Source organism: Aedes aegypti, chromosome 1 (assembly GCF_002204515.2).
Source record: "Aedes aegypti strain LVP_AGWG chromosome 1, AaegL5.0 Primary Assembly, whole genome shotgun sequence".
NCBI lineage: Eukaryota > Metazoa > Arthropoda > Insecta > Diptera > Culicidae > Aedes > Aedes aegypti.
Window position 1 is genome coordinate 226,149,323 of NC_035107.1, and position 27,902 is coordinate 226,177,224.

Genomic DNA, 27,902 nt, shown 5'->3' on the forward strand with positions numbered 1-27,902 from the left:
GGATTTTCTCCAGAAATTCCTCAGGGAATTTCCAAAAGTAATTCTTTCGATGATTTCGTCCAGGAATTCCTCCGGAAATTTCATTAAGAAATTCCATCGACGTTTCCTTCGGGGATTTCTTCAGAAAATTACAAGGATTCCTCCGAAGATATCCACCAAGAACTCCTCCGGGTATTTTCTACAAAAATTGCTCAGGGGAATTCCAGTAGTGATACCTCCTGGGATTTCGTTCAGGACTCCGCCTGAAATTTCTTTGGAGCTGCGCCACGAATGCCTCGAAATTCCTCCGGGAATTTCTTTAGAGTTCATGCAGGTACTCCTTCGAAGTTCCTTCGGGAATTCGTTACGAGCTCTACCGTAAATTACGAAAATTTTCATCCGCTGTTTCTCCCGGAATTTTCCCTGAGTTCCTCCAAAAATTCCGCCGTACTTCCTCTAGGAATTTCCCTGCGAGTTGCTGCAAGAATCTCGCTGGCAGTTCCATCAGGAATTCTACTGCAGTTCTTCTAGGTATCCCGCCAGGTGTTCCTCCAGGAATTTTCCAGGATCCCTCTTTTATCCTATTCCTCTAAGAGATCCTCCAAGAATTTATGAGGATTCCGTTCCCAGGAGTTCCCCAAAAAATTTGATCGTAAGTTCCATAAAAAAAAATCCTAAAGTATCATAAATTCTGTTGTTATGGTCTCAATATAGTTTGGAAAAAAAATCAGAATTATATTCTAAGGATTGCGATCCCCGTTTTTTTATTTTAAAAATGACCTTTACAATCACTTCAATGGTATACAACAAAATAATAGATGTTAAGTGAGTTGAAAAAATTACATTTTATGGTTGCAATAAAAATTACTTTTTATGGCTACAATAAAACCTATTGCATTTAAATAATATTCTTACCAGGGCTGTGAAACGAGATTGTTCCGCCTCCATTTTTGAGGTTATGTGATTCAAATGTCAGCCGTCAGCGAGTGGATTACAGAGCACGAGCTTACCGTTTTATCCTAACAAAAAGGATCGGGGGAGGGTAAATTCAATAAAGCGAAAATTGCTTGACTGTTCATTTTTGCATATCTTAATACTTATGGGTTTAGTAGTTTGTTTGCCTCCTTCCGCAAACGACGACTCATCTCATCGTCCAACCGGATGAAATAAAAAGCGGATAAGACCTCTTCTGACACCCTCCCGCATTTATACACAGCCATCAGCCATCAGCCGCCTTCACAGAGTCACTTCCGCTTTTCACGGCCAGAGGCGAATCTTAAAAGTGCAAGCCAAGCGCCGATGGTCGATTTCGGTGGCCGCATTTTTGCTTACAAATGGGATTTTGAAATCCAATAACGTCGAAGCGAAGAAGCAGTTCTGAGCGAGGGAAAAAAGTAGTGTAAGGTGGGGCAAAAGCTCGGCGATAGAAATCTTAGAAAGCACCTATTGCCCCACTTTACTCTACCCTTGGAAATCGGAGTCAAGCACCGGTTAAAATCCGGTTTGAATTTTGCAATCGGATGGTGGAACTATGGAAAATGCAAAGAAGCTCATGTTTGCTCAATGTGCTTGGTTGAAGAAGGGTTCTTTCCTGTTTTTTTTTTCGTTGAGATTTTCATGGAAAATGTTAGAACTCGAGTGCACCAGAGAGGAGCAGCTCGATTGGTTGTTTGCGTGTTCTCGGGAAACTTCGCTTTGAACAGTGGAAAAGCCTGGAGACGAATTCCATGCAGAATGAGTCGAAAAAAATAAAAATCGTGCTCGATAGTCTTCGATTTGGATTAAATTTTGCACATGCTTTTGGTATGGTAGAATAAGTGTTTTCCATAGAAAAATTGATCATTTTGACTCAAGTGGAACTTTTGAAAATGGCCTATGAATTTTTGCATGCAACTTATTTGAAAAATTCTAACTCCGAAACTGTTGATTTTAGAGAAAAATGTTCTATGAAGAAGTTGTAGTGAACCGTTTGGACTATAAGAAAAAAATATACACTGAAAAAATATTTTATTAATTTTCATAATAAATTCAAAAATAAAACTTAAATTTTAAATTACACAAAACCCCATTTTTAATATTTTTTAAATTTTCACCATATAATCTTGATAGTAAAAAGAGTTTTGGGACAAAGTTTCATGATGGAGAAATTTTTAATATAAAAGTTTTTCTAAGAACAACTTTTGGACGATTTTCAAAATTTTGATATTTTGTCAAAATAAATACGTTCTGATGATACAGTAAGCAACTTGAAATGATTCTAAGCCATAATGATTATATGAATAATTTCTCTAGAAGTAGCCATTTGTGAATTATATCGAGTTTAATGCAAAAAATATTATTTAAATATTAAAATAGGCCATTTTCATTAGTTATTCGTGATTCTCCATCAAGGAAAATAAGTAAATGTAAAGAAATATGGTCTTCACTCTCGAAAACGAATTATTATTAATGGAGAAACGCGAATAACTAATGAAAATGGCCTATTTTAATATTTAAACAATATTTTTTGCATTAAACTCGAAATAATTCGAAAATGGCTACTTCTAGAGAAATTATTTATATAATCATTATGGCTTAGAATCATTTCAAGATGCTTACTGTATCATCAGAACGTATTTATTTTGACAAAAAAATCAAAATTTTGAAAATCGTCCAAAAGTTGTTCTTAGAAAAACTTTTTTATTAAAAATTTCTCCATCATGAAACTTTGTCCCAAACCTGTTTTTACTATCAAGATTATATGGTGAAAATTTAAAAATATTAAAAATGGGGTTTTTGTGTAATTTAAAATTTAAGTTTAATATTTGAATTTTGTATGAAAATAAATGAAATATTTTTCCAGTGTATATTTTTTCTTATAGTCCAAACGGTTCACTACAACTTCTTCATAGAACATTTTTCTCTAAAATCAACAGTTTCGGAGTTAGAATTTTTCAAATAAGTTGCATGCAAACATTTATAGGCCATTTTCAAAAGTTACGCTTGAGTCAAAATGATCAATTTTTCTATGGAAAACACTTATTCTACCATACCAAAAACATGTGCAAAATTTAATCCAAATCGAAGATGGTCGAGTTCTGTGACTGACCGATTTGACATGGAATCCGTCTGGAAATGCTGCAGCTCGGAAAGAATAGTGCAAGATGCTACATAATGGCGGGAATAGGGTTACCAATAGAGACTACTACCGCCGAAGATATAATTTGGAAAGAAATTGTAGTCTAGAGACAACGCTTCTACGCTTTTTCTTTTTTTTAATCTTCTTATTGTTATGCTTCTTCTTCTTCTTGCTGTTCCCTACGAAATCTCAATTTTTTCCATAGAGGAATGGAATTCCCATGAATCAGTTCTCAAGAGTTACCTATGGTCTCGAAGAGCTCTCAGAAGTTTACAAAGTGTCCCAAGCAACTCCAAGAGATTAAAAGTATAATTTCTCGCATTTATGATATTGAATCAGATGTTCCGGTCACCCTATCGCTGAATATAATCAGCTGGAGAAACACAAATGAACTTTCCTCCAACTCGGAGTTCGTTCAATCACATTCCGCGGCACAATAGACTCCGAGTCGCCTGCAGGGAATTGATTTCATTTCACAAAAGTTCATTCCCGTGCTCGAAACTTTACCTTGGTCCCGTTTCATCATCGGTTCAGAAATCGCATGCTTCCGATGGACCCCGACGACAACAAAGTGTGTTCCTCTGTGATGGAAAAGTTTCGAACAAATCGACTTCTTCAAAGGGGAACTCTTCGCGCGAATCGAAACTCAATATTTGTCACAGACGCACTCCCGTTGCAATCACTGTTTTTCGTTTTCCGTTCGCATCGCTTATTGCTCTGGGAACAATTTCAATTTGTAAACCGATACTGCAACGGGAAAGGGGGAGGGGGATAAGGGTAGAGTGCACTATGGTTCAGAAATCATAATTTGACGGCAAAAGTACAAACACATTTTTATGCAATTTTGTTATATACTAATCTACTTTTTATCAAAAGACTGAGCAACAAAACGGCCTGTTTTTCCAACAACAAAAAATACTATGCACCAACAAGGAGTACTATGCTCGGATGACCAAACCCCGATCCGGCTCTGAACACGATTCTCATAAGAGATCTAAGTGCAGACGTGCGGAAAGTCAGGCGCACCCGCACCGGAGATATGAACCAGTAGCTAAAAAGAGACTCGATGACCAGCAGCTCTTCCTACAAAGAGCTCACCGAGAAAGTCATGGGTAATACGGTACAATTGAGAGCCGTGTGCCCGGAGGCGGTCCTTGAATGCAATCTCTACGGACGAATATGTAAAAATCGCCATGAAGGAGCAGTGGAAGCTAGGGGTACAGTACAAACGCTGATCCGTATAAGAAAGGGGCCATCCGGAATGCTAATAGCAGCAATTAGGCTTACAATTGAAGCGACCATCAAGGCTCTAAAACGGAAAAGATAATAGTAGGCTGGGAGAAGATAAAAGTAGGCTGGTCGGTATGTCCACTGAGTGTCTCTCAGAAACCGGATACATGCTATAGATGCCACGAGTACGTTCATCTTGCTAGATTCTGCAAGGGGCCTGAAAGCGGTAATTTTTGCAGAAGGTGTGAAGAAGAAGGTCACAATGCGCAAGCCTGCCGGAAGCATCCGAAGTGTATGATCAACGCTTACGGAGAGAGTTACAACCTTGTTACAGGAGGCCTGCGATGTCCGGTCTTTATAAAGGCGACTGCTACCAAACCACAGTGGAGGTAATACAAATTAACCTCAACCATTTTGACACAGTACAACACTTGCTGAGGTAATCTGTGGCGGAGTACAAGTGCAATGTGGCTATAATATTGGAGCCATAACGTGCCCAGGCCGGCGATGGGAACTGGATAGCAGACAACGCAAAATCAGTGACGATATGAACGGTGGGAAGATATCCTTTCCAAGAAGTGGTACATCGAGCATATGAAGGCTTCGTTATAGCCAAAATTAACGGACTCTTCTTTTGTAGCTGCTACGCACCCTCACGATGGTTTATCCACCAGTTCAACGAGATGCTCGACAAGCTTACTGAAGAGCTCACAGACCGTAGACCATTCGCCATAGCCGGCGATTTCAACGCGTAAGCCATAGACTAGGGCAGTCACTTCACCAAATCAAGAGGGAGCAATTTTCTGGAGGCCTTAGCAAGGCTAAACGTAGATTCTGCTAACGATGGTACCTGTCGATGGCTGTCAGGAAGCTTAAACTGGCGAATGAGTGAGGAGTATACCCACTAAGCGATTCGGTACAATATTGGTAGCGGACGGCAGTTGGAAGCGCGTGCCACTCTATCAAAAAAGTGGGGGTGGAAAACGTCGCAGTTTGACAAGAACGTGTTCGTTGAGGCGTTGAGGTTGGAGCGCAATGCTCGGCACCTTACTGCAAATGAGTTGACAGCGGCATTAGCACGAGCGTGCAATGCAACCATGCCGAGGGAGGCTGAACCGAGGCATAGACGCCGCCCAGCCTACTGGTGGAACTCGACGATTGTCATGCAAGCTGCTTTAGCCTTAAAAATCAGGATGGCTCTGGGACCAGGCGGTATCCCCAAAGTAGCTCAGAAAGCAGCAATCTAAGAAGACCCGAATATGTTCAGGATCGTGCTGCAAAAATGTATCGATAAGGGTAACTTCCACGACATTTGGATGTGGTAAAAGCTGGTGCTGCTGGTGAAACCAGGCAAGCCTCCTGGAGATCCTTCAGCATATAGACCGATATGTCTGCTGGACACAGTTGGCAAAGTGCTGGAATGAGTAATCCTAAACAGGCTTACGAAATACACGGATGGAGAAAACGGCTTGTGCGACATAAAGTGGTCTTTCGGAAAGGTAGATCCACCGTAGATGCCATCCAAACGGTCGGGGAAGCAAAAGAGGAGAGTTAATCGGTACTGCGGAGGGGTCACTCTGGACGTAAACAATGTCTTCAACAGTGCCAGTTGAGCTGCAATTGCCGAATCGTTGCATAGATTGGAGGTCCCCGAGTATCTTTGTTAAATTTTGAGGAGCTACTTTCAAAATCGTACACTAATCTACAAGGTTCTATTTTTGGCCCGACTCTCTAGAACGCTCTATACATACTATCTCGCGTCATATATACGGAATGTTAAAGCTGAGCTTCTCCCGAGGTGTGAAGGTCGTCGGCTTCGTGGATGCCGTGGTGCTCGTAGTCATCGGCGAATTACTAGAAGAGGTATAGATACTTGCTATTGCGGCAGTAGAAGCCGTGGAAGAATGGATTTGAGGGACGAAGCTTGTGTTAGCCTTTCATAAAACCGAAGTAGTGATGATAAGTAACCGAAAGGCAGTGCATCATGCGACAATCTCGGTTGGGCAGTGTACCATAGACTCAAAGCGGGAATTCCGACACCTGGGAGTGATGTTCGATGATCGGCTGAGCTTCAACAACCATGTCGAGTATGCATGTAAGAGGGCCGTGAAGATGATATCAGCGCTATCCCGGATCATGCCCAACAATTCAGCGATCAGCAGCAGCAAGAAACGACTACTGGCGAGCGTATCTACATCGATACATAGATACGCTAACCCCTTGTGGGTGACAGCACTGCAGACGAAGAGAAACCGCTCTCGGCTGAACAGTACTTTCAGACTGATGCCCATGCGTGTGACGAGTGCGTATCGTACGATATCATCGGAGGCAGTCTATGCGATGGTTGTAGGACAAAAGGTCGAAGAACAGAAGGTCGAATGACAAAAGGTCGAAGGACAAAAGGTCGAATGGACAAAAGGTCGAAGGGACAAAAGGTCGAATGGACAAAACGTCGAATGGACAAAAGGTCGAATGGAAAAAAAGGTCGAATGGACAAAAGGTCGAATGGACAAAAGGTCGAATGGACGAAAGGTCCAAATCGTACCGTTGAAAGGATTATCGTACACTCAGTTGCTAACATTTTAATCACAAATTCCTCCCTTCTCATCTGAAGTTTTTCCTTCTTTTAAATGAAAGCTGTTCTTCAGAACTATCGTTTGAAGCAATAATTTGTATTAATGCTATTATTTCCAAACAAAAGATTCATTTTCTGAATGTCGGTTGTTATTATTTTAATACTCCAAAGCATAAAGTAATTATTATTAGCTTTTTATTTGATACATTTTCAATAGAGATTTGTCCTTCTTTGAAACATTGGCTGTTCTTTTGGAGTTATACATTATAGTGATTTTTTACTGTTGTAGACACCTGTATCGACGATTATTCCTTCTTTTATACATCGACTGTTTTTCATAGATTTCACTTTTACATCTTGTCTGTTTTTTTTTTTTTTTTTCAAATGAAATGTTGCCTTCTTATAAATATCGGCTGTTCTTCATGCTTAACAGTGTTTATGAGCATTTCAATTCAATTTTCAACAAAGGATTTTCCTTCTTTTGAAGTTTTGCTGTTTTAGGGCTATGCATTAGAGTTTTATCTGACTGTTGATTTCGTCTGATTTAAATTCTCTGGAATTAGGTCCCAACTAGGGTAGAGTTTGCTTCTCAGATACACTAGCATTTACTGAGAGCTTTTCTGATAATTTGATCATTTTTGTATTTGTGCATCATGCTTTTTATTAGAAGACTAGTGGTCCCGGCAAACTTCGTCTTGCCATCAAGTAGGCTGTTGAAAAACGCTAAGGATCGCCCCATACAAAATGACAGTTCCGTGCACTCTCGTTTTTTAAACTTTCCCGGTGAATATCCTGGGATTTTAATACACACGAACACGTCGGAACCCTTGACGAACAAAACGGAGAAAGAATCATTCAAATGCGTTGACCCGTTCGTAAGCCATTTCGTGACATACAAACACCACTCCATTTTTATTTATATAGATGATCTGCAACCCGAACCGTTAGAAGATAGTTCAACGAATGCAGGTGTGATGTCGCACCACCGACGATCTGAAATCTACCCATGCTCTGAATGGAGGTTTACAGAAACACACACATGACTCTTGGACTCTATTTCAGAGGGCACTTTAACATATGCAGCAGAAAAAGCCTAGGCTGCTTCTCCTAGCCGCCTTGAACAATGTTAAAGGGAACCAGCCTCCGCAGAGCGAACCCTCTGCTCTGCAGTCAACTCATGGCGGCACGCCATAGATGCTCTAATTCCAGTATAATCTGAATGACAGACGCAGTGCATTCCAGCACTCGGCATCCCAACACATAGCACATAGAGTGGCATGCACCTCGATGCACTTAGAGTTACATAATTACCAGGAGAACATAAATGAACTAACGAGTCCTAACCGCTTTTCAACGCATCAGAATCGTAGTGTGCTGCGCTAGGTTCACAAAAATTCTGGAAGCGCGCGCTAGGGGAGATTCAACGCATGCGCTGCTCGGTGCTACGCTCGCCATCGGTATCCAAGTTGTAAAACAACTGCACGGTAACGAAGAGTCTCTACAGCTATTTTTACTTTATTATGCAGGTGTCTAGATGGTCTACATGATACGGTCGAAGACGCGCGATCCGGAAGCTCCTATCTCGATTCTCGTTTCAAAATTTTGTCTTTACATCTATTATTGTACTGTTTTTGAACAACGTGACCCGAGGAGGAACAAATAACTCCCCAATAACTTATGCATACCATTTTTTGGTATCATACCAAAATTAGGTATTGTTCAGTTGTTAATACCTCAATTTGGTATTATAATGGTATTGAAAAAAATCTTTAAAACAATTAAGAATACCTCATTGAGGTATTAAACAGCTATTGAGGTCTGCTGGAGGTATTGAACTATAATTGAAAAATTTCATTTTTATATGAAAATCCATCAAGTATTATTGAGGTATTACAATACCTGATCTAATTATCAGTTTGGTGTTCGTAGAATATGCTTGAGATATTATTTGAGGTATTTTACCTCTTATGCAGGGCTAATTCATACCTCATTCAGGTATGCAGTATTGGAAATTGTCTGGTATGGAATACCTCAATTTGGTATTCAGTAGTTATTTTCTTCTGCTCGGGGAGTGACGATGCGCATAAGACGCATTGAGAAATTACCCTAAAAAAAGCGAGGAACACCAACATAGGTCTCAAAATGTACAGTGCACGGGTGAGCATGAAAGGAATGTGGCTCTTGCACATAAGGCTACAGCACGTACACAGTAACTCTGGATGCACTACGCCCTGAAAAGTCTAACACAATTTGACCCCGAAAAGATCGTTGTCCAGCTGAAATTGAACCTCCCTCAGTATGGTCTTTCTGAAAATATGCGCGTCTATTTTAGCTGTAGCGCTTGTGATAACTTGCTTTTTTATCTAAAGAGTATAGCTTTTGGTTCTTCCTAAATTGTTGTCCATTCGACCTTTTTTGTCATTCGACCTTTTGTCCATTCGACCTTTTGTCCATTCGACCTTTTGTCCCTTCGACCTTTTGTCCATTCGACCTTCTGTCATTCGACCTTTTGTCATTCGACCTTTTGTCCTTCGACCTTTTGTCATAGATTCCTATGCGATAGCAGGATTGATCCCTGTAAGCCTTCAACTCGAAGAGGACAGCGAAAGCTACAAAGACCGAGGCACGCGGGGAATTAAAAAATTAAACCATGAGGAAATGGATAGCGTTGAGAATGGTAGATGAACCCACCGGCTAATTCCGTGCCAGTCGATTTGGGTGAACAGAAAACACGGAGAAGTGAATTCCCACTTGACGTAATTATTGTCTGATTGTGGCTGCTTCAAGAAATACCTGAATAGGTTTGGACACGCAAGGTCGCCGTAATGCACCGGGTGCGGCGATATTGATGAGCCGAGATGAGATCCGCCGTCGGCAATGACGTTAATGTGCACAACATTGTCCAACAAATGTATGCTGTCGAAGGAAAATAAGGACCCCGGCCCTTAACCCACCAACATCACGTTGGAGTAGGCTATGTTCTTCCGCCGGTGTCTAGCTGAGTAGATCGCGAAACACTACCGACAAATGGTCGTCGGGCGCCTGTGAACCGTAAGTTTCCCTCCACCGGAATCGCAGGACCAACATAGGCATCTGCCCGGATATCATCGGTTCGGGAGATCTTCCGCCGTCGGGGTAATCTTTGTCGGAGTAGGAAAGATTCAGCGTCGGGAACTATTCGGAGTAGTCCGTAGCGAGTCACCGGATTAAGTCGTCCGGAATCGCTGGATCGACCTTGACACTTCACCGGTCAGCAGCAGTTAAGCGGGAACAAACGCGTTACGTTAATGGTTTCGGGAGATATTCCTACGTCGAGAACTCTCCGCTGGAGTAGGCTTGCTCCACCATCGGGGACTACGCCAAGTAGCATCGATCGTGACAAACCACCCACACAGCTACCTCAAGCTACCCTCAAACCGGAATCGCTGGACCGACCTCGGCATCCAGCTGGTCAAACCTGGAGAGCTCGAGAATCAGTGGATTAGCAGCAAGCGCAGAAGTTGCGCAAGGCTATAGCGCGATGCCAGCTCCAATCGCGTCGCCGCAGAACAACGAAGCAAGTGCAGAAGCGACAGTAGAAATATGGCCCTGGTGCGACGCCAGCTCCAATCACGTGACAACACACCAGAAAGCGAAGCAAGAAGAACAATAGCTTCCCCCATGAAATAAGGCCAAGAGGCAGTTCCGGTCAGTCGGTAGTGGAAGTTCCTAGTCCCACACTCAAGCGCACGATGGACGAATTCGATATGACTAGCCTATATATCGAACGTAATCGAGAGCACTTCCACCAAAGACAAATTAAAGACCTCCATGTCCCTTGCAGTTACCCAAAATTTTATGGCTCATAAGGTAATCTAGAATGCCGTGAAAAGTGTACTGCGATCTGTCAAACTTGGGTACCTTCTGTACTACCGAGGGACGAAATGCAGTACTAGAAGTGGTACCCAATCTGAGCCCGAGTGTGACGGACCTGCTTCCACCCAATAGCAACTCCATTAATTGCATCATTAATGCTTTTAAGCAAGATTCATACTGGAATAAAAAAAAGTACTAAAAGTGATGGTGCAAATGTAGTGCTTAATTGATACCTATATGCATCAGGCTTAGAAGCGTTGATGGTACAGTAATGGAGATTCTGAGCGGTGAAAATTCTGTTTTAAGCGTTTTAGCATTTGTAGTGCTATTATTGCTGTGTGCATTTGAACTGCAAATATCAAATGCGGGAACACTAAACGCGGTAAGATTATTCACAAAAAAAGCGATGTCAAAGATCAATTTATCTTGCTAGGGCGGCGGTGATTTATTTAATCGTTGCTAGGTGTCCTTTGATTGTTTTATGTTACCGCATTTGGAGGACGTTTAGTCAAGGTTTGCTCCTCAAATGCAAACAGCAATATAATGCCTGTCTGCATTTATGATGCCGATTTAGGGCTAATGATTGGATATTTTATTTTATTGCACTTTATGGAATTAAAATTTCATCAAATGAAAAACCTTCATTTTCGGCCTGATTTGTAGTAAAAAATGACATTATAATGTATCTTTATTAAAATATCTTTTCGCCTTTGGTGAGCTCACCAGTAACAGAGATAAATAATGTGTATACATTTTATGAAAGTAGATTTAGTGTATCTAACTTATTTGATATAAAAATACGCAAATTTGGATTTTATTTTACAATGCACACATAATTTCTACTATTTTTACTAGTTCGCCTTAAAAATTAAAGTATATCGCCAACTTAACAGGAACCAGCAATTTGTTTCTGTTTTTATTAAAGCTCATTCACAAATTTCATTACGCTGAAGGGGGTGGGATACAGATAATATTAATACAGATGATTTCGTTTTTTGGCGGAGGAAGAGGTTAGAGATGGCCGGCTTAATAACCCAGGACCTTATACCTCTTCCTCCGCCAAAAAACGAAATCATCTGTATTAGTTTGTAAAAAAGTTAGAATATTCTTTCTCCATACAAAAATGATACGTTGATTTTTGTTTATCATGAAAGTGCTTGGAATTTCGTTGCGAAATTTTGTTTTCTAGCCCATAGTGCGATGCCGGGCATTTGAACCGGTTTCTCATCTCAAGCGTTTCCAATCGATGAAAAAGTGCCACCCTTCGGGTGACCACTTGGCAATGCGATGTGGGGGATTGTGCAATTCAGATCAATTTACTGTGGGTATTCAAGCGACACCAGTGGACCCCGGTTTTTTTTCTGCTCGTTATTCGAGTTCGAGAAAGAGTGACATGAGGAGCGCGGAGAACATGTCGAGTAGCACATCCAATCAAATGGATGAGTAAAAGCCAGCGTTTTACACCCCCCGAGGGAGGGCGGTTGGAAACGCTATCAGTTGACCTAGAGAAATATCCCGGCAGCCGTTGAATTGTGGATTGATTGGAAAGTTGCTTTCTGCTGTAAAACAGAATTCTTAGGAAATCTGTATGAACTCGTGCTACTTGTTGTGTACTATTCACCAGTGGACCAATGACCAATGTGGAAATGGTTGAAAGTGAACCATAAAGCATCATTCAGTACGATTTCGTAGTGGTTTGGATTTATGCGGGATATGCTCATCGAACAATGAGTCTATGCATGCTATAAAACGTTTGACTTTTATACCTTGGACAGACATCTGATATATATGAGCCTATGCATGCTATAAAACGTTTGACTTTTACTGTGCGCCCTGTTTTCAAGTTGCCCGTGAGAGAGAGCGAGACAGCACCAACACACGGCGCACAGTAAAAGTCATGAGAACAAAAGAATTTATGGCACGTACAGAGGCTCATACCATGGTACAAGTTGTCAAGAAAATTATTCCAAGGCTATCTTGAATGATGACAATTATCAGTAAGGAACACATTTCAAGATAATTGTACCATGGTACGTATACCACAAATGTGTCATAAGCTTTGTTGCAGTTGCTTATTTTTGGTATAAGAAGAGCATAGTTTCTGCTAGAAATGAGTTACAAACGACCTGCTGAAGCCCAGACATAAACCATTCGTTTTCTCTAGGGGCATTTTTTCCATAAATTTATAGCTAATATTTTGCTTCCACTTTCGTTCATTTGTGTTATTCTACGCAATCAGTTTGTTTGTCGTTTCCAAGATACTTCACTTCACACAAACAAGAGCCAGAAACATGGCTTTATGATATGTGATTTGTTTGACTGTTGTAACTCCAAAACAAACCCTTCACCCTTTCTCTCTCGCAAAATGCCTCGTTGTTTCAGGATAGTTTTAAAACTATACGGTGTACATCCACATAGATACTAATCGACATCATTCAATGGGGAACTCAGTGTTTTGCCTTATGGTTCAATGCAACTGCAACTCTTTCTCTCCCATCCTCACCGTGGCATTACGTCCCTAATGGAATGAAGCCTATTCCTCAGCTAAGCACCGCAACTTTTATTATTGCAATCGTATGTACTGTCACTGATAAGAAGTCGAACAAACTTCCAGCTGAACAAAATTTCCTTGACCAGATAGGGATTTGAACCTAGACTCTTTCAACGTGGTCTCGTTGCGCACGCAACCGCTGATCTAAGGGGAAAGTTCAACTACATTCATTTTATTTTTGATGAACAGCAAGAACAACAACGTTCATGCTAGATTCGAATACGACTACCATTGAAACTGTATCGGAAATAAATCAGGCGAAGTTCTATAAATGCCTATTTCGGAAACCTGTACACTAGGGCGGAAAAGGAAAACAAAGTTGGCCTTTGGTAGAACGGGCTTTTCGCAAACCACGTGGCGGCTTTGGCTTTGCTTTGGCTTTGGCTTTCCAAATCCAATCCAAATCCAATCCAAATCCCCAATCCCCAAATCCAATCCAAATCCAATCCAAATCCAATCCAAATCCAATCCAAATCCAATCCAAATCCAATCCAAATCCAATCCAAATCCAATCCAAATCCAATCCCAAATCCAATCCAATCCAATCCAATCCATCAAATCCAATCCAAATCCAATCCAAATCCAATCCAAATCCAATCCAAATCCAATCCAAATCCAATCCAAATCCAATCCAAATCCAATCCAAATCCAATCCAAATCCAATCCAAATCCAATCCAAATCCAATCCAAATCCAATCCAATCCAAATCCAATCCAAATCCAATCCAAATCCAATCCAAATCCAATCCAAATCCAAATCCAATCCAATCCAATCCAATCCAAATCCAATCCAAATCCAATCCAAATCCAATCCAAATCCAATCCAAATCCAATCCAAATCCAATCCAAATCCAATCCAAATCCAATCCAAATCCAATCCAAATCCAATCCAAATCCAATCCAAATCCAATCCAAATCCAATCCAAATCCAATCCAAATCCAATCCAAATCCAATCCAAATCCAATCCAAATCCAATCCAAATCCAATCCAAATCCAATCAAATCCATCCAAATCCAATCCAAATCCAATCCAAATCCAATCCAAATCCAATCCAAATCCAATCCAAATCCAATCCAAATCCAATCCAAATCCAATCCAAATCCAATCCAAATCCAATCCAAATCCAATCCAAATCCAATCCAAATCCAATCCAAATCCAATCCAAATCCAATCCAAATCCAATCCAAATCCAATCCAATCCAAATCCAATCCAAATCCAATCCAAATCCAATCCAAATCCAATCCAAATCCAATCCAAATCCAATCCAAATCCAATCCAAATCCAATCCAAATCCAATCCAAATCCAATCCAAATCCAATCCAAATCCAAATCCAAATCCAATCCAAATCCAATCCAAATCCAATCCAAATCCAATCCAAATCCAATCCAAATCCAATCCAAATCCAATCCAAATCCAATCCAAATCCAATCCAAATCCAATCCAAATCCAATCCAAATCCAATCCAAATCCAATCCAAATCCAATCCAAATCCAATCCAAATCCAATCCAAATCCAATCCAAATCCAATCAAATCCAATCCAAATCCAATCCAAATCCAATCCAAATCCAATCCAAATCCAATCCAAATCCAATCCAAATCCAATCAAATCCAATCCAATCCAATCCAAATCCAAATCCAATCCAAATCCAATCCAATCAATCCAATCCAAATCCAATCCAAATCCAATCCAAATCCAATCCAAATCCATCCAAATCCAATCCAAATCCAAATCCAATCCAAATCCAATCCAAATCCAATCCAAATCCAATCCAAATCCAATCCAATCCAAATCCAATCCAAATCCAATCCAAATCCAATCCAAATCCAATCCAAATCCAATCCAAATCCAATCCAAATCCAATCCAAATCCAATCCAAATCCAATCCAAATCCAATCCAAATCCAATCCAAATCCAATCCAAATCCAATCCAAATCCAATCCAAATCCAATCCAAATCCAATCCAATCCAAAATCCAATCCAAATCCAATCCAAATCCAATCCAAATCCAATCCAAATCCAATCCAAATCCAATCCAAATCCAATCCAAATCCAATCCAAATCCAATCCAAATCCAATCCAAATCCAATCCAAATCCAATCCAAATCCAATCCAAATCCAATCCAAATCCAATCCAAATCCAATCCAAATCCAATCCAATCCAAATCCAATCCAAATCCAATCCAAATCCAATCCAAATCCAATCCAAATCCAATCCAAATCCAATCCAAATCCAATCCAAATCCAATCCAATCCAAATCCAATCCAAATCCAATCCAAATCCAATCCAAATCCAATCCAAATCCAATCCAAATCCAATCCAAATCCAATCCAAATCCAATCCAATCCAATCCAAATCCAATCCAAATCCAATCCAAATCCAATCCAAATCCAATCCAAATCCAATCCAAATCCAATCCAAATCCAATCCAAATCCAATCCAAATCCAATCCAAATCCAATCCAAATCCAATCCAAATCCAATCCAAATCCAATCCAAATCCAATCCAAATCCAATCCAAATCCAATCCAAATCCAATCCAAATCCAATCCAAATCCAATCCAAATCCAATCCAAATCCAATCCAAATCCAATCCAAATCCAATCCAAATCCAATCCAAATCCAATCCAAATCCAATCCAAATCCAATCCAAATCCAATCCAAATCCAATCCAAATCCAATCCAAATCCAATCCAAATCCAATCCAAATCCAATCCAAATCCAATCCAAATCCAATCCAAATCCAATCCAAATCCAATCCAAATCCAATCCAATCAATCCAATCCAAATCCAATCCAAATCCAATCCAAATCCAATCCAAATCCAATCCAAATCCAATCCAAATCCAATCCAAATCCAATCCAAATCCAATCCAAATCATCCAATCCAATCCAAATCCAATCCAAATCCAATCCAAATCCAATCCAAATCCAATCCAAATCCAATCCAAATCCAATCCAAATCCAATCCAAATCCAATCCAAATCCAATCCAATCCAAATCCAATCCAAATCCAATCCAAATCCAATCCAAATCCAATCCAAATCCAATCCAATCATCCAAATCCAATCCAAATCCAATCCAAATCCAATCCAAATCCAATCCAAATCCAATCCAAATCCAATCCAAATCCAATCCAAATCCAATCCAAATCCAATCCAAATCCAATCCAAATCCAATCCAAATCCAATCCAAATCCAATCCAAATCCAATCCAAATCCAATCCAAATCCAATCCAAATCCAATCCAAATCCAATCCAAATCCAATCCAAATCCAATCCAAATCCAATCCAAATCCAATCCAAATCCAATCCATATCCAATCCAAATCCAACCAAAATCTATTTCAAACCATCACTTACTGCATTCTGACAAATAGCTTACCGAAAAAGCTCTACACCTATAAATAACAATGCCACACGTCCTCCCTCTAGTTCCATCGGCCGGTGTTTTCACCTCCAAAGCACTACCACCACAAACAGTTTGTTTTCAAGGCGATCACCCAGGAAATGCGAGTGAATGTAGTATAGTTGAATATGTAGGTATGATGTGAAGAAAACAACAACTAGGCCCCATCACCGAAGTCGAAGTCGTCGTAACACGGTCAACCCTAGTCGGTTCGTTTTCATTAGTCCACGTTACACCATTCTACGAATCGGGTCCCTCCGACGGGACTACTTTCGTGGGTATTTTCGCCTTAATGTATACCATTGGAAGGAAGTGCGTAGCACTCCTCGAAGTCGCGGTTGCCGATGATGAAAAAGTTGCTGCACTTCTGATGGAAAAACAAATTTGCCAACAACATATCTATTAGAATGGTGGAAAGATAAAGTTTCTGTTGGATGGAGGTGTGGGAATTGCATGTATCACGCTAAGCGAGCAAAGTCAGTGCAATCTAAAGAACGAAGAATGACTGGATCGTGCAAAAGTTGCTTTTGTCTTATGCATCGAGGGGAGGGAAAGTGTGCATCTGATTCCCGATAAGACGTGAAACCGCAGACGCATTCTTGAGGAAACATAGAAAGTGCACTCGCTAGAGCATTGAGGGTGAAGATATTGTATCGACAAGACTGTAAACTTGATATAAAAGTATAAAACGATAGTTCAATGCTAACAAGAACATTATTGTTATCAATTAGTTCTACCTTTACACGCATGTGATGCTAGTGTTCACCGATAAAAGACACACAAACTGGTCATCTATCCAATGATATGCAGTCTTCGATAGCAATTTCCAGGGATTCAAGCGCCCTTCTCGAAAAACTATACTCGGTATCGATAGTGCTAGCACAAAAACCAAAGGATGTTCACGCATTGATGCGCCACGATAGTGCTGGGTTACAATAATCCTCATCGCCTTCGTGGCTGTGCCTTAAAACATCCTTGTTTCAAGTGAGAATCAGATAGAAGGATAGACACCGAAGAGGGTGCATTGTTAGTGAGTGTTTTCTCGGCGTTGTATATTTTTGTAGTTATGAAGTTGAAATCGTTGGATTACGCGGAAATTATCGAGAGCTTCACCAACCGCTATGAGAACATTGTTAAAAAGGTATGTGTGTGATTTGTGGATTGGACTATTGGTATTTTTCAGTTATCTTAGATATAATTAGAAGGTAAAAATTTGAATTCAGAATAAGTGAGAATAGAGACGTTCCAATACTTCTGATATATCGGAATATCGATATTTTGCTTTCGATATTCGATATTTTGGTATCGATATATGCTCTTCAATATATCGGTGGTATCGATATTTTCTTTCGATATATCGTAAAACAATATTTGGATATCAATTGTAGAGGTTTCTCGTAATACAATTGATTTTAAAATATTTGAAAGCAGTTCATATACCAATTGTTATATGATGTATCATAAAAGAAAATATTCATGTTCATATCGATCAAAATGCCGCTAATATTGAGGATTTAAAGAATGGATTACCTGCTTTGCTCTTGCCCACAGTTGATCAGCAGAAGTTTTCTCGTTTCATTTTGTATGGGGAAAGGCATCTAACTTCAAATTTCTCGTAAATGAAAGCATTATTTCAAAAAATATTTGGCAGGCGTGATAGCCATTATCATCACGTACAACCGGCACCAAATTTTTTTTCGAAAATAGTTTCTAATTTTAAGAAGTAATTCGTGAGATGCTTTTCGCCATACAAATATTTTTTGCGTTATCTTTGACCGATTTTTCTTGCATAGACACTAGCGCCTGTGCGTTACTATTTGTCGAGTAGCGAATCAGGCCATGCATGTAACCCATTGTTTGCAAATCGTAGAACACTCAACGTTTGGTAACAAAACGATGCAAAAATTTTGCGTTCTTTAAATATATCAAATGATATTGCGATATATCGATATTTTGATTCAATATATCGGTGATATCGATACTTCCATTCGATAATCGTATCGAATCAAGTATCGATACTTCGCAATATCGGAACGTCCCTAAGTGAGAAGCTGGATTGGAATCCTTATCAGGTATCAGAAAAGACTGGTTGCAGGGGCACGTTTCCTTAAATGTGAGAGATATTTCTAGTACAGAGAGTCATAGCCAAAAAATTGGGATTTAAAACTGTCACTAAGCGTGACGAAAATGGAAGTTGATTTATCCGGAATTCGCGCTTTCTTCCAAGGGTAAAATGATTAAAGTTAATAATGACATCGGAATGAGCAATCAGATCGATGCTTTAGACAAATGTTCCGAACACCAAATCGAAGCAGCCTCTAGCCCAGGCTCTTTGATTCAAGTGAGGAAGCAAAGAGTGCCGCCTATCGTGTTCAGTTGGGGGATTTAGGCAGGAGATCTTGAACTGCATAAGGGGAATCAAGGTTTCGAATCGCAAAGAAAGGAGACTGTCGCGTTTTGCCGGAAACTCTTAAAGATCGTGAACTTCTTCTCAAACATCTTGATGAGAAGAAGCACATTTTTTTTACTTATGACGAAAGGTTTCTCAAGTAACTATAAGTCAGCAGATTTTCCTTTGTCCAAGTAATTATTCTGAAAAAGAGAACCCAATCTGACATTCTTCGCAAAGGGCTTTCTTAAGAATATGAGTTAGTTCACTTTAGCAAAAATGATCTAAATATTATTTAAGCTAATAATATACCATATAACATTCCCGATTTTCGTCCATTCTAAATGGTTCCCTTTCTCCTATCACCCCTTTCACATCCAGATGCGCTTCCAGCAACGCCAACAGCAGGAGCGGGACCAGCGCAAAGTGGAAATGATTTCCACCACAAAAACCACGGCCGCAGCCACGGCCAGTTCCGTAACGGCACACCATCATCTCAACGGTGGAAGCACCGGAAGCAGTAGCAGCACCATCCGTTCCTCCACCATCAACGCCTACTCGAACGCAACGACCACCACCAGCAGCACCGGCACCGGCGCCAATGGTGACCTCTCGGCGTCCCTCGGCGCTGGCAAGGTACGGCAAATGTTCGACGAGCGGCGCCATCGGGTGGCCGGAATCGACAAGAGCTATCCCCTGCAACCGATTCAACAGCAAACGCAGCAGCAGACCGGCAGGACCGCTACCAATAATGGCGGCAGTAACGTTTCCAATGGCAACTCGGCGAAGACGGCGGCGGCAGGGCTGAACAACAAGACACGTGTGCCTCCGATTTCGGCCAACACAAAAGCGCGCCTCGCAATGCAGCAACAACGACAACAGCAGCAGGAGAATGGAAATCACGTGGAGGTGAGTTTATTAGTTCTCTTAACCCTCTCAGTCCGTAGTTTTTATTCTGATGTATCATAAAATTCCCAGGCAAAGCTAAATGTTATGAAAAAGTTTTTTCGGAATGCTCTAGAACATTCAAAATGCTCTAGAATCTCTGTGTATATATGCAGTAAAGTAATGTCCCCTTATGGATCCCGAGAACATCATATGTTACATGTTGAAAACATAGAAAGTTATCAAGATATTGTAAACTGTCCAACCCTAGAATTCAATCTACCAGACTATTTGAAAAACAATTCCTTGTCACATCATGATGTCATATGACCAATTAGGAACGAAACAAAATTATGTGCAATAAATTCATAGATTGAAACAATTAAGATATGGCCTTTGGGAATTTTCTGAACATTTACTTGTATGTTCAAGGCACCTTGTAGGGTAGGTGTACCAGTTATGGCCATAGTGGTTCCCTATTTCGCCATACGTGATAACTTGAATGTCTGAACATTTTGAAAAGTTTTGTGTGTTTAAGCAGTAAGATATAGGATATATCTTGATGTTAAAACATTCAAAAAGATTAAAAATGTGAAAGTCATCGAATTTTCATATATGACCAAATAGGGAACCACTATGTCTATAACTGGTGCACTTTCCCTATAATGTGTCCTAAGTAATAAATCCATCAGGCTGAGCCCAGAATAACCCTAGAAGGAACTTTTAGAAGAATTCCTGATAGAATCCCTGACAGAACTTCAAATAGAATCCCAGACGGTGTTCATGATGGAATCCCAGGAAAATCCATGAAAGAATTTCTTAAGAAATCCCTGCAGAAACTCCCATTGAAATCTATTGAAGAACTCCTGATGAAATCCCTAGATAAACTTCTGATGGAATCCTTGAAAGAACTTGTGATGTTATTCCTGGCGGAATTCCTGATGGAGTCATTAGAGAAACTCTTGATAGAATTCCTGTAGAGATTCTAGGCAGAATCTCTGAAGGAACTCCTAATGAAAATCCTGGAGGGACTCCTGATGAAATCCCTAGAAGATCTTCAGATGTAATCCCTAGGGGAACTCCTGATGAAATCTCTGAAGGAACTCTTTTTGGGATCCATATAGGAACTCCTGATGAAATCCCTTGATGGATTCCGGATAATATGCCTGACGGCACTTCTTATAAAATTCAGATGGAATTCATTGAGGAACCCCTGATGTAATCTCTAGAGCAATTTTCAGATGCAATCTTCGAAGAAACTCTTGATGGAATCTCTAGATTCTGAAAGAACCCCTGTAGGAATTCCAGAAGAAATCTCTGAAGGAACTCCTGATGGAATCCCTGAAATAACTATTGATGTAATCCCTAGAAGAACTTCTGTTGTTGTCTCTGTAAAAATTCCTTATCGAATCCCTATATGAACTCCTGATGGAATCCTTTGGAAACTCCTGATGAAATCCTAACAAGAATTTCTGTTGAAAGACTCAGGGGAACTTCTGATGAAATCATCACATAAACTTTTGATAGAATCCCTGAAGAAATTCCAGGTGGAATATCTAAAGAAAATACTAATGAAATCCCTGAAGGAATTCCTGATGAAATCCCTAAAAAATACTTCTGATGTTATCCCTAGAAGAACTTCTGGAGGAGTTTCAGGTGAAATCTATGAAGAAACTTATGATATAATCTCTGGAAGAACTCCTGATGAAACCTCTATACACACTAAGCTCTTACGGTGAATTTCACCGTAATCTCAACAGCTGAACAGTTCGGTGAAATAAAACACCGTAATACCGTCGAAATTTTACGGATTACGGTGATTTTTCACCGAATACTGTAACAATTTACCGTACTCCGTTAATTTATTTCACCAAACTGTTCAGCTGTTGAGATTTCACTGGAATCCGTAAAATAATTTAAGTGTGTAGGAACTCTTGTTGAAATTTCTGAAGAAATTAATGATAAGATTCCTGAGGGAATCCCTGATAGAATCCTTGGAGGAAATCCTTATGCAATCCGTAAAAGAAATCCTGATACATTTCTTTGAGAAACTCCTGAGAAAATCTCTGGGAGAATTCCAAGTGAAATCTCTGAAGGAACTCCCTTTGAAATCACTCTATAAAATCCCTGGAGGAATTCCTAATAAGATCCCTGATGGAACTCCTGATAGAATCTCTAAAGGAACTCCTTATGATATCCTTAGAATAAATCCTGATAGAATTCTTCGAGGAACTCCTGGTATAATCTCTGAAGGAACTCTTGATGGAATCCCTGGAGGAACTAAAGATATTCTTTAAGGAACTTCTGATGGAATCATTGGAGGGACTCCTGATGAAATCCCTAGATGAACTCCTTATGGAATCCCTTTATGAATTGGTGGAATATCTGAAGGATCTCTTGATGAATTTTCTGGAAAAGCTCCTGATGAAATCCCCAGAAGTGCTCTGATGGAAGCCCTAAAGGAGCACCTGATAGAATCTTTAGAGAAACTCCTGATGGAATCCAGAGGAACTCCTGATGAAATCCTTGTAAAAATTCCTAAAGATATATTCTTGAAGGAACTCCAGACGAAATCATTGGAGGAATTCCTGATAACATCTCTTGAGGAACTCCTGATGAAATCTCTGGAGAAATTCCTGATAAGATTCCTGATGAAACTCCTAATAGAATCGCTAGAGGAATTCCTTATGATATCCCTAGAAGGATTTCTGATGGAATTTCTCGAGGAACTCTTGATATATTCTCTGGTGGAGCTTCTGATAGAATCCTTGGGAGAATTCCAGGTTATAGAATCCCTATAGAAACTTTTGATGGAATCCTTGGAGGAATTTCTAAAGATATTCTTGAAAGAACTCGTGATGGAATCATTAGAGAAACTCCCGATGATCTAGATCTTAGATGAACTCCTTATTGGAATTCCTAAAGAAACTCCTAATAGAATCCATTGAGGAATTCCTGATAATTTTCCTGATGAACTATTGATAAAATCTCTAGAGGAATTCCTTATGACATTCCTAGAAGAAATATAGATGGAATTTCTCGAGAAACTTCTGATATAATATCTGGAAGAACTCCTGATAGAATCTCATAAGGAATTTCAGGTTAAATCTCAGAAGGAACTCCTAATGACATCCTGTTAAAATCCTCTGGAACTAGAAGAACGCTGATGAAAGCCAGATAGAATCTCTATAAAAACTCCTCATAGAATCCCTGGAAGATGTCCTGATGCAATCATTGGGGGAAATCTTGATGAAAACCCGAGAATAACTCCTGAGAGAATCCCTTTAGGAACTCCTGATAGAGTCCATGGAGGAATTCCAGGTGGAATGTCGGAGACAACTCCTCATGGAATTCCTGCATAAACTTCTGATTGAACTGCTAGAGGAACTCCTGATGGATGGAGTTCCAAGCAGTGCTGGGAATGGTAATAGTAGGGCAAGTGTACCATTCCCAAGTAGCACGCGAAACATCTTCCAAAGAGATACTTTTCAAAAATAGTTTCAATCACGTATCAATAAAAGCATCTGTAACTTACTTGGTTCTAGTTCGGTTGCATATCAATTTCAAGGCTCATAAAGTTTAATTGCCGTTCCAATGAACATGAATTTCACTCCTTGTGTGACGTTTAACATTTTTAAAACGACAAGATTTGCTGCAATTGTCCCTTGCAAATAGCAATAAAGTCAAATTTATCAAGATGTTTTCAGCAACTTTTAAAGAAACTCTTGAAACTTCACCCAAAATGCCGGTTTTTATGTTATGTTTCACATTACTTTCATTAAAAGCATCCGCAACTTGCATTCAATTTTCGTTCCCATACCCACAACTCAAAAAGATTCATCATAGTTGCGAGAAAGTTGCACTAAACTACGTGTATGACAGCTAGAAGTTTGTTTGTTTCAATCCAGTTGCAATATGGTTGAGTTGCATCTTAAGTATCATCTAACAATGAAACCATGGTCTAGCAACAGTTTGTTTGTTTAAAAGGTGTTCCTCATGTGTTGCGCGGAAGTTTTTGCGAAAAGTTTAGATTAATTCAGGCGTGGCCTAATTTCGCCGGTAATGAACTTGTATTCCGAAGGGTGCAGTCAAGTTATAAGCAACAAGATTTGATTAATGGGCCATGTGATCGCTTTTATAGTGCATTGGCAAAGCAATTGCTTGAAGAGCTGGTGGAGTAGTGAGTAGAGGAGAAGATTGGTGATCTTAAGGTCGGGAGTTCAATTCTCGTTCCTAATTTTGTTTTCATTTTTTTCTTTTAAGTATTTTGCAACAAATAAGCAATTTCGATTTTACTTGAATATGTTGCAAATAGACTCCGCCTCTTGCGCTTTTTGCGTTGCTATTCAGTGCAATTGTATGTCATATTTTCAACAATTGGCAACTCTGATCAGTTTCAAGAGATAATTTTATTCTTGAGTTGCAACAAACTGTGCTGCTTGGGTTAGTGGTGCACCTAAGGGAAAACTGCTAAAACATGGTGTTAAAATCATGAAATATATGATTTTAACGTATCATTCGATAGATCTTAAATCCTTCTATCATTCAAATGTATAAAAATCACGATTCATTTGAAATTTCCCTCCAAAAAGCCTTGCACCAATAATAGGAACACTGTTCCTTTAGTGGAGGTATGTTTTAAGAATGGTTCCTTTAGTTGCGCAATCCATTGATTTCTTATGGGACCCTCCACTATGGGTACTGATGCACCACTATAGGTGCAAAGGAGCAAACAAAATAAGCAAAATAAGGTACCGTGGGGTAAGTGGATACAGAAAAATCAATAGTTAACTTCATTATTATGTACAGCTTACGTGAATAATGTTATTCAAACTTTTTTCTGTGGATAACAAATGAGGGACTAATATACTTCAAATCGTCAATTATTTAGGTTTTTCAAATTTTTATGTATTGAGTATGAGGGACTTGAAAATTTACGCTAAATGATCCACTTACTCCACCATGGTGGGGTAAGTGGATCACCACTAAAACAAATCTATTCTTAAAACATATATGGTGTAATTATGTTCACTCAGAATGATATTGCTCTCGTTCTTGTCATAAGTGCTATTTATGTCATGTTTTGATGCTTTAAAAATTGAAAGTGTCTTTATTTTATTCTTTAAATTATTAATACATTAGTTCACACTAATTCGAACAAAAAAAACATTGCAGCTAGAATTATTTGGGTAAAAATCTTCTACATAATTACATAAGTTATACTGAAGTATTGTAGGGTTATTCCTAACGATGTTTTTGAAAAACACTGGTAGTTTAAAAATATAAGTTACATTTATTTTTGTGTAACAAATTGAAATTTTCTTATTCTATTTATGAATGGATTTCTATCATCTGTCTACAACAATTTATATGGTCAAATAAGGTACGATAATATGTTTTCAATTGGAAAATTAGTATATTTTGCTCTTTTGCAACTCAGCTTTAATAAACCACGAAAAGTTTAGTTTGAATTTTGCAATATTCATTCTTTTATATTTTCTAGTACCAGAAATATTAAAATACATTTTGGGTGGATTAATTCAAATTTTCTATAGTCAATTAGACAAATTTAAGCTAGTAATGAGAAAAAGTTAAACAAAACAATATTTGCGAGTATTTAAACTTCTTCAAATTATCGTAAGCAGTCTGCCAATAAATGATAACAATACTTGATCCACTTACCCCACCCCATTAAAAAGTGGGGCTAAGTGTACCATGTCCAATATATCTGTATTTATTTTTAAAAATCATATATATTTCATTGTGATTCATTAAATTAGAATCGAAATGTTCACCAGGCGTTGAAAAAAATAGTAGAATTTGATTTGAGGCAGAGATACAATGGATTTTTGATTGACGGAAACCAATTTTGAAATTAATTGATTTTTGCAGCCAACAAGTTTGCTTGTGTTAGTGTACGTGTAGAACAAGTTTTGCACTAGTATCAGTGAGGACGTAAGAACATAACATAAAACGATGCAATGGTGCGAAAACATTAAACATATTCAAGTATTTATGCTCAATATGGACAAATGATCCACTTACCCCACTGATACACTTCCCCCACTGTACCTTAATTGTTTTAAATGGTTTTACGGTCAAATGTCATGAATATTTTTCAATTACTTGTATCATTTTCGCATCGTACATAATATAAAAATATTATATAATCATTTATTGACGCGAAACATGCCAAAACACACTACCTCCACTATTGGAGCTACCTCCACTAAGGGAGCGTTTGCCCTAGTAGGCTTGAATTTCGCGAAAATCACGTGGCTCTCTCACTACAGTAGTTTAAAATCGTGAATCTCATCAAGTAGCCTATATTGGGTACATGAATTTCTCTAAATCAGTAGTGTCATTGAAGGCTCTAAATGCGGGAAATGCATCGGGAAATAGAACATTTTTCTACCGTAATTTTGGGTTGCCCTTAGCAACGGGTGTTTTGAAATTTTCAAGGCTTTTTGCCTACAGCAGCGTTGGGCGTGAGTTTCATTGGCTTCGCTGACTGTGATTGGCTTTGTTTGACTAGTGTAGAGTGAATTTCAGATTTTTTCCCAACCCTGGTTCCAAGTGCAATCCCCGAGGGAACTCCTGATGCAATCTCTGGAGGAATTCCAGATGGAATCCCTGAAGGACCTCCAGATATAATCCTTAGAAGAACATCTGGAGAAAAAACAGAAGAACTTTTGATGGAATCCCTACAGGAAATTCCGATGGAATCCTTAGAGTAATTTCTGATGGAATCCTCCAATGGAATCCGTAGAACTCCCGATGGAATTTATAGTGGAACTTCCGATGGAATCCCTGGAATATTCCTGATAAAAACCCTGAAGGAACTCCTAAACGAATCCTTCGTGGAATTCAAGATTGTATCTTAAGAAATACTCCTGATGGAATTTCTGGACAAACTCGTGTTTAATTCCCTATATTAACTACTGATGCTAGAGGAACTACTGATGGAATCCCTATAGAAACTCTTAATGTAATCCGTAGAGGAAATTTTAATGGAGTTCCTGGTGAAATCCTCACAATAACTTCTCATGGAATCTTTTGAAGTTCTCCTGATGTAATCATTGGAGAATTTTTTGAGGAATCCTTTGACCAAACTCCTGGTAGCATCGCATAAAGAATTCCAGGTGAACTTTCGAAAAGAATTTCTAAAGGAATTCTTACAGGAATTCTTTGTTAAATCGCTGGACAAAATCTTGATTAAATTTCTGGAGGAACACCTTGTGGAATTATGAAGGAATTACCGATGAAATCCATGAAGGAATTTTGGTAGAATTCCTAAAGAAATTTCTGCAGCTTTACTTGAAGGAACTCCAGGTGAAGTTCCTGAAAGATTCCTTGTAGGAATTCCTGGTACAATCCCTGGAGGAATTCCTAATTGAACTTTTGATGGAATCACATGTAGAATTGTGTGTGTCAGAATAGATTGTGGGAAATCGCTAGCGGAAAATATAGAAACAACTCAAGAGCGCACATTTTCTAGACAACCTTGGCGACGACGCTGCGTAAATTCAAGCATTTTGATCTGCCACCCATCTGCATCGGCAGTTCATGGGACGTCAAAGCTTCAAATTTGACATGCTAACGTCGATGTTCGTGCAACATCCCTAAAGACAGTACGATCAGTTTATCAAACTTTCGGCTCCGCCCACAGGTGGTTTGAGCAAAATCAAAATGACTTTGGCCAACCAATTCGTCAACCGTCAAATCGGTTACACAAACTGTCAAATTGGTTCGTCAAGCAGCATCACACACGGTCAAACATAGCACCAACATGAGCATCAACCTGGGGGGCTGAGTCAATGGCCTCAGAGGTTACTCCGGGATGTCCAGAAATTCCTGAAGGAATTCTTCAAGGATTTCTCCAGGAATTCCTCAGGGATCTTTAAAAGAATCCC

At 39.4% G+C, this 27,902-nt stretch overlaps 1 protein-coding gene across 4 annotated transcripts in view; it reads left to right on the top strand.

Moving 5' to 3' along the window:
- LOC5580206 (zinc finger C2HC domain-containing protein 1C) overlaps positions 1-27,902 on the top strand; it is a 176,051-nt gene that overhangs the window by 123,208 nt on the left and 24,941 nt on the right. For 3 of the 4 annotated variants that reach the window (XM_021857710.1, XM_021857711.1, XM_021857708.1), the window contains one exon: positions 19,486-20,013. In XM_021857710.1, the coding sequence (XP_021713402.1) occupies positions 19,486-20,013 (528 nt within the window). Of the gene's footprint in view, positions 1-17,450; positions 17,857-19,485; positions 20,014-27,902 lie in introns of those variants that run through there. The other variant, XM_021857712.1, reaches the window with a different exon arrangement.